This window comes from Gymnodraco acuticeps, unplaced genomic scaffold (assembly GCF_902827175.1).
Source record: "Gymnodraco acuticeps unplaced genomic scaffold, fGymAcu1.1, whole genome shotgun sequence".
Lineage (NCBI taxonomy): Eukaryota > Metazoa > Chordata > Actinopteri > Perciformes > Bathydraconidae > Gymnodraco > Gymnodraco acuticeps.
This window is the reverse complement of record NW_022990513.1, coordinates 1,876,856-1,889,046: the sequence shown is the minus strand read 5'-3', so window position 1 is coordinate 1,889,046 and position 12,191 is coordinate 1,876,856. Positions and strand designations below refer to the sequence as shown.

At 40.5% G+C, this 12,191-nt stretch overlaps 1 protein-coding gene across 1 annotated transcript in view; it reads right to left on the bottom strand.

Annotated features, from left to right (window-relative positions):
- Positions 1 to 720: 720 nt before the first annotated feature.
- Positions 721 to 12,191, bottom strand: part of slc12a3 (solute carrier family 12 member 3) — a 58,846-nt gene continuing 47,375 nt past the window's right edge. Inside the window, 7 exon segments of the mRNA XM_034227076.1 lie at positions 721 to 1,264; positions 1,481 to 1,548; positions 1,643 to 1,778; positions 2,162 to 2,248; positions 2,671 to 2,717; positions 2,719 to 2,783; positions 2,857 to 2,955. Coding sequence (XP_034082967.1) covers positions 1,123 to 1,264; positions 1,481 to 1,548; positions 1,643 to 1,778; positions 2,162 to 2,248; positions 2,671 to 2,717; positions 2,719 to 2,783; positions 2,857 to 2,955 — 644 coding nt within the window. The 3' untranslated portion in view covers positions 721 to 1,122.

Sequence of the window (12,191 nt, the reverse complement as noted above, 5' to 3'; positions counted from 1 at the left end):
AGAAACATGTCAAAAGCGGTAGACTACCGCCTAAATCGGTAGGGTTGGCAGGTATGCTTATATTCGTTAGCGTAGCTAGCACCAGATGCCAACCACAACGATCTCCGGTACCGGCGCGCGCTTGCTCGCGCACGTACACAAAATGGCTTGTGTCACACACACACAGAGCAGAGCTTGAATGAAACACAGAGACCCAGAAGTAGGCTACTTGTAGTGTACTGTAGCATATTATTTTCAAATCAATCCTTTTTCAAATTATGAATTTCACACACATAAAAAAAGACATACGTTTCTTGGGGGTGCTATGGCTATCCTGGGGGGTGCTTCAGCAGTTGCTAATATTTCCCCTAAAAAACGACTAAAACAAAGCCCTCTGTCCCAATGGTATGCATGCACCAGTAGCCTACATGCTTTGTAAAAGCAACTACAGTAGCCTACGTAGCCTCTTTTTAATCTATTGAAGTTGTATCAGTGATGTTACATCAGCCGAGCCATACATTGACTTGCACAGGATCTCAACCAATATCCAGTTATCCTAGCCAAAGAACACACCATCATATTTATTGGTTATTTGAGGCTTCGGATGTGAAAATAAAAATACTGCTGAAAATCGAATCAAAGTGGTTTGGCAAATAAGATGACATACAAATTACAGCACTTCAATAAAACCGTTTTTTTCTATCAATTTAAATGTTTTCTTTAATGTGTGCATCATCAACAGGTTTAAGTGTCCAGAACATGGTGATTAAAGGAATCATTAATGAATATAAGGATTAGATGATCATCTTTAGTCATCAAGGCATCGACATGTCTAAATCTATACATTAATCTGAAATTGTCACAATGTTAAAGAGTTATACTTTGAGGTTCAGTATCTACAGCTCTTGAAAAAATGAAGAGACCACTCCAACTGTTTCTTACATCTCAATCTCTGCAGCCAATCCATGTCAGTGACTGTTGAATTCCAAAACAGAAAAATGTTGTCAGTAGTTTATAGAATAATAAAAATAAAAAAATCATTGTACTCAAGCACATACAGTATATGTAAAACCAGATAAACTGATAATGCTGCAGTGGTCTCTTATTGTTTTCCAGAGCTGTATACTGTTCTCATGGAGACATTTATTGGCAGTAGTAGGTGAGGACGTTTTCCTGGTTTCCTCTGACCAATAGGATGGGAGCTCTCAGATCTCGAGACAGGAAGTCGAGCCAGGCCAGGTAGAGAGTGTTGGGACACACCCCTTTCCTCCCCACTGGCATGGTGCTGTCAGTAGTAATTAGAGTCAAATTAATAACGAACAGTTTGTTACTACTTCTAATGAAATACAAAATGTATAAGTAAATACTTAAAGACAAAGTGATTATACTGGGCCTGTGTATGCTGGCAGGCTAAGAATCAAGAGCCATGTAGTAACTCTGCATTGTCTTCTTTGTAATAAAGAAGAACTCATGGACTAAAAATAAAAATGACCGTACTCACATAACAATCAGAGCAGCTTCTCTGGAGTAATCCTGCAGAACCTCATTTATACGAATCTGACGAAGAGACTGCATCACGCAGAGAAAGTACAACATTTAAAGAAAAAGACGGGGGAAAATGTTTGTAATGTTTGGAGTGTGTGTGTGTGTGTGTGTGTCAAACCTTGGCCCTGTTCCTCTCCAGATCCTGGTCAGTGATCATCGACAGCTCCTCCTGTCTTAGTAGATCACAATCAGAGTCCTGTTTGGGATTAGTTTCAATCTTGAAGCGACCCACCATATTCTCAAACTGATGAACACTGAAGCACACAGAGACAAACCAGGAACATGAGTAACTGCAGACAGTTCTACAGTAAAACAAGTCTGAATTAATTAATTCCTTCCTTTTAACTGTTGTTTTTTAAACACTTTTCCTGGCAATTTCAATGTTTTTGTTTTGTCAAATATGGACAATTTATAAGAGCTGGTGAACATAAAGGCCTTGGGTGTTATACTGTATCATTTAGGATCTGATCCATCATTAACTCTACAGTATCTATACATCTTTTCCCCATGGAATTTTTGCTTTTTCAAAGATGGTAACCCAGCTCAACATGAATCATCACATTTCAAATCGCACAAGGCAGATCTCTTCCCTGTTGTCAGTGCTTTGCTTCATTCTCTCAACTTGTGGCAGCCTTACTTTTCCAGCTGGGGTTTTTGGTAGATGTCAGGAAGCACTTCAACGTCATGGAAACCAAGGCGGAATTTCTTGATCAGTGCCAACACCCTGAGAAGAGAATGTAAATGTATGTACAATTAGGTTTTCTCATTTGTAAACCCCTGCGGTGGTCTTGAAATCACGACTAACATTTCTCCTAGCAAGGCTCTGCTGAATGTGTAAACAAGTATTATTGGAAAATGTTGCCATGTCAACTGTTTCAGTGGAGTATATGTGAGTTGTTTAAACACCTTGTTTCTGTCTCCTTAGTTGCCACAAAATAAGTTTTGCTGGTTTTAATTAACTGGAGGTATTAATGATTATGATCATATGTACCGTCAGTAAGTATATTATTTTGCTTGCTTGACCTCTGCTTTACTTCTCATATATCTGTTAACTCACTCACTGTCACTGTCTGGGGCTTTCAGTCGTCATAGTCGTCGTCACCATCTGTTTACATCTAGAAGGCACAATTAAATCAAAGTACTTACTTCTCTTTCTGCTCGTCCTTCTGCTCTGTCTCCCCCCCCACAAACACTTCGGACCTTACATCTGGCCCAGCGCTTCCTCCGAGTCAGCAGGTAGGGCAGAAGCAGGGTCAGACCTGGTTAACACACACACACCCTGTGATAATATTCTTGACGTAAGAAGAAGATGTGATGGATAGATGTTCATACCTCCGTCATCAGACAGCCAGTACACATCGATAGTCTTCTTCCCTTGTTTTTTCTGGAACACTGTACTCAACTGAGGTCCTGGTTCAATGAATTCAGAAGCTGCAAACAATTTTGAATGTACAACAAAAGTAATTTTTTACATTATAATGAAATCGGTTAATTGGATTAGCAGGTTTTTAAGTTCACAAATGTTAAACATGTTCTATTCAGTGCCATTGACAGTTTTAATTTCCCCAGATTTAAGGGCCACTCAGGTCAGGTTTAGTAGATTTTACCATTTGCCATGATACATTTAAGAAATAAGGTTAAGTAGTTAACTTAGGTTCGGGAGCAGGACCCAACTCAACTCAACTCTTATCACCTCCCAAGCACATTTATAACCAGCACATTCAGACAGTTTGTCTGTTAATTCTCTACGACAGACAGACCAGGGTGCCCCCCCTAACGCATGATCTCATAACTCAAAACTTCCGTCCCACATTTGTACTTTAACAGACTTAATGGTAATTAGTCAAGTCAACACTGGGCAGTGGTGTAAAGTAACTAAGTACATTTACTCAAGTACTATACTTAAGTACTTGGTCATTTTGATGGACTGGAATACTCTTAACTTGAGTATTTTCATTTGTTGCTAATTTGTACTTCTTCTCCACTACAATTCAGAGGTCAATAATGTACTTTTACTCCACTATGTGTGGACATGTATTTAATAGTTACTTTACAGATGTGGATGAATGATGTGAAATCTAATCAAGTGTTAAATCAGACTTTAGTTCCACCTGGAGTAAATCCACAAGCTACCCTGCAGTCTACAAAGTCATTCAAACTAGCTGCACCTTTACCAGCTTTGAGAACACTTTCATGATCAATCATTATAAAACATATCATATATATTATTCTGAAATGGACCAATCTGCACAACGACTACTTTTACTGTCGCTCCTTTCACTATATTTTGATGATAATACTTTTCTGCTTTTACTTGAGGAACATTTTGAATGCAGTAATTTTACTGTAACAGAGTATTCCTACACTCTGGTACTTCTACTTTTACTCAAGTACAAGATCTGAGTACTTCTACTTTTACTCAAGTACAAGATCTGAGTACTCCTCCCACCTCTGACACTGCGCTTAACTAAATCGGACACCAATCGGACACAGCAAGTTTTCCAACAGTCAGTGCAATGTATTTGAGCTTTAACAATTTAATCCAAATAATTGCACTTTTCTGCATTTTTCCTCTAAGTTCATCAACACACTTAGGCCTACTTGGTGCATGTAGCTAAATACAGCTACACACAGCATTCAGCTATTAAAATATTCAGCTTTTTCTGCCTTTTCAGCCAAATTCAGCAACAAATGTTCTCGGCTTACAGCATTCACACGCATTTTCAGCAGGAAATGCATTTTCTAGTTAATATTCCATTCCTTACACACTTAATGTATATATAACGTCCTGCTTTATATTTTCTTTACTGTCAATTTGTATTTCCACATGTATATTTTCTACTTTTTTTAATGCTATTTTATTTCTATTTGAGATGTTTACATTTTGGATTGTTTATTTAATTTCTCTAATGTACAATGCCTTGTCTTTTTATGCTGCTGCAACACAAACATTTCCCAAATTGGGATCAATAAAGTAATTATTATCTTCTTATCTTATCTTAAACATCCAGAACTTCAATCAAACAACATGTTTTTAGAGTTGATCTTACTACTAAAATAAATGTATTAGTTAACTTCAGGCCTCTTTAAACACTTCTCTCATCATCCTTTAAACTTCTCTAAAGTCTAGACACAACCCTCTGTTTCCTTTCCATTCATCCACTCTCCTCTCCTACCTCATCCTTTCCCCATCCCTTTATCCTTCCCTTCCTTCACACTTCAAGCCTTTCTGTTAAATCGTATGCAAAAACTCCTCCTATGGCTGATTCTTGTTGCTGGGGCCTGTAATCAATCTGGACGGAACCCCCCCTGACTTTAGAATTGCATCCTTTTCCCGCCTTTACCCATTCCATTCTTTCCCCACAATCCTATATACCTCCAGAAGATATGATAATGGATATACAAACATGAAGTTCTTGTCTGAATCCGGGAAGGGACAGGTGTACTCTTGTGTCCTTCATCAAAGCCTGGATTAACTGAAATAAAAACAGTGTCACTTGTTACATATTGATTAATATAAAGTTTGTAAATGATAATGATAATAGATGGATGTGGACATTAGTTAACACGAGTGTAGCAGCAGCAGCAGGTCATTCATGAGTTTACTGTCATTGTGCTCCCCCCCTGAGTGAGAAACCAGGCTCTCACTATGTGACTGAGCTGTGTGAGAGACATCCAGCCCCTCCCTCAGTCTCAGGATACACACTCCGTACTGCAGGTCGAAGGCATCACTGAAACACACAGAAAAGCTTTATTATAAAAAATATGATTCATCGTTCAGAAGTACACCACACACACACACAAGTATATGGCAAGCCGTTTGAGTATTTATTCCATATTCTTGATATCAGATGGCAGCGTACACAAGTTAGCTATTTGTTGACAACTTATTAGACATTTGGTCACATTAGATTAGCACTCTGTTTTACTAGTTGAACAAATAATTCTACAAGTCACTCTTTTACAGCAACAAGTGGCACTTTTTGTCTGACTAGTTTCCTACATAAGCCGCCAGGAGCTGCACTATAGCACCAAAGTCCCACTAGTCAGCTTTTGATGAACTAGTGGCCCTCTGGACCTCTGGAGTGAGTGACACTAACAGTCAAGTTAACTAGCGAGCTGTAAAAGCTCTGACATGTCAACTAGTAAAAAATGAAGCAGAAAATAAGCAGACACGTTAACTATTGGCATACATTATTTGCACTAGTTAACTAGATAGATCCAAAATCACTGATGAATCATTGGATTATGCTTGTTAACATTTTGGCCTAAGCTAGCTAACCTATTCAACAACTTGTCAACAAGTAAAGTCAAAAGGGCACTCCTACTAGTTAACTAATGAGCATTTTGTCTACACCAGTGGCGTTTTCTCCTGGAGGCCAAGGGAAGCCAGGCTTCCCTGTTTTTTTCGGAGTGTAGTATAATTTAAATAAATAAATAAAAACACAACGTTTAGTTTCAGAAATTCGTTGCTGTGTGTTGCTGCCGGCCCGTCTCTCCCCCCATTCTCATTGAGTATTTTACAAAGAGTGAAACAGCGCCCCTCTAGATGTTATGGTGAAACAGTAGATTGCACTCTCTGTTGCGAGAGGAGGCTAGCCGAAATTGGCTTCCCTTGGTGAAAAAAAAATGGAGGGATTGACCAATCAGATGAGGCTCACGTCATTGCCCCTGCCAACCCTGTGATTAGTCAGGGCCATGCCAAGGGAAGCCAGAGGCGACTGGCTTCCCTTGCCTCACAATCCAATCAAATCGCATCAACTTAGTGTTGCAGTGACGCATCCTAAAACCCGGAAGTAGTAAGCTGCGCTCGGTTTCCCTCGACAAAAAAGCAATGGGATTTCTCCATAGGATTTAGGAAAATAGCTCGAAATAAGGTCAGTGGAAAACGAACCTGTTAGTTAAATGCACGTTTTGTTCAGTCGGATAATATCCACCTGTCGACCCTACTTTTATAATTTTCGAATCATAATCTAAGTCGATAGAAGATAGATAGCGTCACTGCATCACTCTCACCGCCGTTAGAAAGTAGCAAGCAACTGAAGCAAGTGCAATTATGGAGGGTGGAGATTTGGAGTATTTCATCAAAAATAATTGTACTAAACTTCTGCTACAGCAGCATCTAAAATACAATCTGAATACAGGCCAATGCCCAAACTAGAGCTGTGTACAGCGAGGGAAAGAGGAGCGAATCGGACGTAAAACGTTAAAGGTCTCCTGATTTAGTTTGTGAATGAATGCTTATTAGAGTTTGGGCTGGAGAGTGCGTGCGGACCCTGTCGGTTAGATAACAGGCGTGTGTAAGTCCTGCATCTGATACAAATGTGTGTAAAATGATACCGAGTGCTGTAATCACTCATCTGGTTACGTTATCACATTGACCACCACACCCCCGACCCAAAAGAAAGGACGTATTATTGGCTTCCCCTCATTTTCTCCCCACGCCACGCTACTGGCTTACACTAGTACAACTAGTGTTGGAACTTGCCGTGGATTAAATACCCTTACGGCCATACTAGCACACAGAACAAGGTGAATGGATCCTCGCTGGACTCACTGCAGTATTCCTATGTAGTTGTCTGCAGCCTGAGGTGTGTCACTCTGCCAATCTTTCTTGAAGCCCATCAGCAGAACATTGGCTTGATACGACCCAGTACCTGCCCCCTGGTGGACAGACAGCAACAAGAGAAGAAGAGATAAACAAGGTCTGTGTCACAAAGCATGTTCAACCTCTCAGGCCCTCTGAGAGATTCACCAGTTCTGTTTAACTCACGTCAGCAACAAATGAAAAGAAGACAATGCTACATGTTCAGACTTTGGATTGTGTTTGTTTTTTAATTGTTAACCCTGCTGTCGTGTTCATTTCTCCCCCCTTACTTTGGTGTTCCCGCTCAAATTGGATCCGGTCTGTTTTAACTGCTCTTAAATGAACACAAAACCCATTAATCATCACCACATTTTTATTAAAACAACCGTTTTAAGCTGTAAACACTGTCTCGGACTACTGGTTTTCAAGAATAACTGCAGTGAATATACAAAGAATAGACACTGAAAAATGTGTTCCACCAACATTAACATTTTGTTGAATAGTGGGGTGTGTACTATAGATGGGATGAACATAATCTAGGGCAGGAGTCACCAACCTTTTTTAGGATCAGCGCTACTTTCAAAAAAATAAAACAAGTCGTGAGCTACTTTTTACTCTGCTTTTGTTGTTTTGTGCAGTGTATATATTTAGCACATTTTAACATTATTTATATGCTGACCTTTAACCCTTTGTGTGCTGTTTGGGTCTGTGGGACCCGTTTGCAGTGTTTACTAAAAGAACATGTTTGCAATTTAATTATTTTAACCTGCTTTTTTTGGGGGTGGACCTTTTTTAAAAGTTGAAGTGAAATGCATCAATCTGGTGCACTTTGAGCACAACATGAATTTATGGATACAGCTCTCAACACTCAGATGAAAGGGAGCCGTATACTTTTCAATAATCCAAACATCTTTAGAATATGATCACAACCAATAACACGCATTTCAACTGGTTTATTCTTATCTTATGTTACCTAGTTAGCATTCTTTTCTTTTTATTTATGCATATTCTATTAATCACATTGGAATGATTTCTTACTACATTCCTTACAACTAGGCTATATTAAATAGATTCAATTCAATTCAATTCAAAACCTTTATTTATACAGATAAAACCCATTGAGATCATAGACCTCTTTTACAATGGTGACCTGCTTCAATTAGTTCCAAACATTAATACAACATGACAGAAAACAAAGGACATTATATGATACTACAGTTTGTATATACTAGTAGCATTTACAGACAACCAATATGTCTGATTGTATAGCGTCTATCCTAGCTTTAAAAACATGAAATGGAATCAAAAAGGAGAGGAGAAGGAGAGAAAGAGAGAGGAGGGATGTAGAGAGAGCAAGAGAAGAGAGATAAGAGAGAGCGAGAGAGATGAGAGAGAGAGGAGAGAGAGAGAGAGAGAGTGAGAGAGAGAGAAGGTGCAGCTCTAGAGAGATAGAGTCTCTATGTCAGCTCTCTCTCTCTCTCTCTCTCTCTCTCTCTCTCTCTCTCTCTCTCTCTCTCTCTCTCTCTCACAGAGGCTGTGTGCTCCTAAACATAGGCCTATTTGTAAAGTGGGGGGACACAAACGGGATTTCGAAAAGTGTCACGGTTAAACTATTAATGAAGTGGTGAGCTCCGCTCCACATTGCTTTTCTTCCCGACTGCAATGCTGTTGTGTGTGTGTGTGTGTGTGTGTGTGTGTGTGTGTGTGTGTGTGTGTGGTGTGTGTTGTGGTGTGTGTGAGAGAGCATTTCACATGTGTGTATGAGAGATGTTTACATATGTCTGTAAATGAATTTGGTTTCAGTTGTGTGTGTGAGCAGGCTCGGATTGGCCATCGGGAGATTCGGGACTTTTCCCGGTGGGCCGCTGCTGTTGGTGGGCTGCTGCCTTTGGTGGGCCGCTGGCTCTGGCATAGGTGGGGAGGCTGTGGAATCAGGGGATAGCAAGTTCAAGTCCCACTGCAGTCAGCATGTCGTTGTGTCCCTGAGACACTTCACCTAAAATGTTTCCTGTGGGGATTGTCCACAGTACTGAATGTATGTAAGTCGCTTTGGATAAAAGCGTATAACAAATGACATGTCATGTAATGTAATGCCGTAGACTTTCACAGCACGCATCCGCACCGCATTTTGTCAACTCTAAGATTGTCGATTGGTCCGGAGCTGGTTGTCTACTGTGTTTTGTTCTGAAAAGAATTTTGACCTATAGTTACCACGCCACCATGAGTGGGCCGACACAGTTCAGTAGATGGAGACAGTTCTTTAGAATATAACAGATGAGGTGAAATCCCACCGCAGCAGAATGTTAACTCTGACCGTAGATCTGCAGCCGCCACACCTCTGTAGAATGACTTGACCTTCCGTTGGTTCAACCAGGCACATGACCTTCACAGCTCGCATCTTGCAGTACTGATGGGGAGGGACCAGCCTGAGGGACAGGGTCACATGGAAAATGATTGGATCGACTGTATGACAGTGGTGGGAGGTAACTACGTACATGCACTCAAGTTACTAGTTACTTTACAGATTCAGATTTTAACACACAAGCGAATTATACAAATATGATGTTTTTATTTAGCGTTAACATTCCAACATTATACTTAAGTACACCTAAAAAAGTGACTTGGTTGACAGAAAATTGGCAGTAATCTTACTAATTGTTTAAGTATTGTTGCGTAAAAAACATTTAACAGTTCCAGCTTCTCAAATGTGATTTTTGTTCTGCAATGAGTACTTTTACTTAAGTATATTTCATAATAATGTATTTAAAAACATATTGTTTTTGTGTTTTTACATCATCAATATGTAATGTTATGAGGTGTGTGTGTGTGTGTGTGTGTGGTGTGTGTGTGTGTGTGTGTGTGTGGTGTGTGTGTGGTGTGTGTGGTGTGTGTGTGTGTGTGTGTGTGTGGGTGTGTGTGGTGTGTGTGTGGGTGTGTGGTGTGTGTGTGTGTGTGTGTGTGTGTGTGGTGTGTGTGTGTGTGTGTGTGTGTGTGTGTGTGGGTGTGTGTGTGTGTGTGCGTGCATGATGGGGTGGACTCACAGTCTCCACACTGCCACACATCATGAGACTGAGGCTCTTTGTGAGACAGGAGACAGGTCCACCAGAGCTGGTCTCCTGCTGGGAGGACCGGTCAGCACCAGACACTGCGGCCTACAGCCAAGAATCACAGTCACATGTACACTTCATTCATCTCTTAGGAATTGCTAATTCTATCATTTATCATTTTTGCCTTTCACTTGACTGAAAGAGAGGTTTTTACTTTTTAGCAGCTTAGCAGTAAACTTGATTTTGCAGTCAAAGAGTAATATGTGAAGATTGATACCACCTATGTATGTACGGGTTAATATGTAGTTATTGCTAGCAGGCAGTTACAAAATACACCTGCAAGCACCTTTTAAGCTCACTAACCACACTTATGACGCATTTCCACTACAGCGCGGAGCTCGCTTTAAGTGTGCCGTGCCCGGCCCATTTTTGGTTGCGTTTCCACTAGGCGTAGTTCCGGCTAGCGGGTACTTTTTCACAGTTTTCTGGCTCTCCAAAATGGAGGTTCTTTCCGGGCCAACGACCGTTGGTATGCTAAACTAGAGAGAGAATCGCTGGCAAACTCCAACAAAATGAACATATTTGACCGTGTTAATTGTAATACACGTTTCTAAATGATGCCGATGAAGTAGTAGTAACAACATACTGATACCGGTTAGTAAAAACCATGAATTAATGCTTTGACAAGTCTGCAGACAGACGGCAGGCGAAAAACCTTTTAAAATGCGTGTTTTAACTAAGCTAACGCAGTAAGTATATGCCAGGGTTGCCAACTCTCACGCATCTGGCGTGTGACACACGCTGTCACTCTCAATCTCACGCTCTCACGCTGCCCAAACTATTCTCACGCCAAAAACAAGATGAACCGGCGATCGTTTTTGGTTGGTTATTTACAATGTTGAGTTGACCGCTGTTCAAGCTGTCGATCCGCCCCCACCACTCTTAACAACGTTAACAGACAGCAGAGCAGTGGGAGCCGGTTGGTCAATCCCCGACCCGTATTGCGCATGCGCAGATCTAGATCCAGTAGAAATGATAACAAAGTAAAAGTCTGCTGCTTATTGTTCTACTAGGCCAAAATAGAGTCAAAGAGTATATGAGAGTGAGAGTGTGTTAATTAATATTATGGCAGTTTGGAGTAAGTCTGTAGATTTGTTTGTGTTGTGTGTTCATGTATAGGCCTCTCACGTAATTAATTTTGTGGATACATTTCCCGGAAATTATTGCGATAAACGATAATATTGTCGGCACCGTTGTATGACCATTTTAGACCACTGACATAATGATAATATATAATAATAATTCAAGTACATCCTTTCAAACTGCTAGTCACATCCCATGTATAAATGTAATGTATCGAGGTCAGAAAAAGTTATGGAGTTCATTTTTATTTATTCGTACGATAAGTCAATGAATTGCTTATCGCGACAGGCCTATGCACACATAAAACAGTGGAATCAAACATGTGTTTGATTACATTAGTGAATGAAACTTTGTGCCCTTTATAGTCTGTGTCCAATATTGTGTATTTGTATATATTGTATATATCCTATATATACATGCTAAGGTCCCGCTACTGACACGATAGCAGTCATTTAGTGCGCATATGTGATATCAAAATCTCACTCCAGCCAGGTACCCAAAGTTGGCAACCCTGATATGCTTCGACTGTCCACACTCACAACAACGGCCTATACAGACATAAATAAACCAGCGACTGTATTCGCCATGACACAGACAGTCTGTGGTTTGTACTTGTTTAACTTTGTCTAGTTTCTGAACAGATATGAGGAGCTGTGAGCTCTGAGTGCTAACAGCTAACGGCTGATGTTGGTTTTCTGTGGTTCTCATTGAAGATAACGTCACGGCTCCACCTACACTGCGTTACTATAGTTACTGCCCCAGTTCCTAAACTGTAATGGAAACGCAGCATAAAGTGAGCCTGGCTTAACAAGGCCTACGAGGCTAGCCAAACCGTTACTAAGCCGAGCGAGGCCCTGCGGTGGAAAAAGCGCCATTAGTACAGTGGTTCC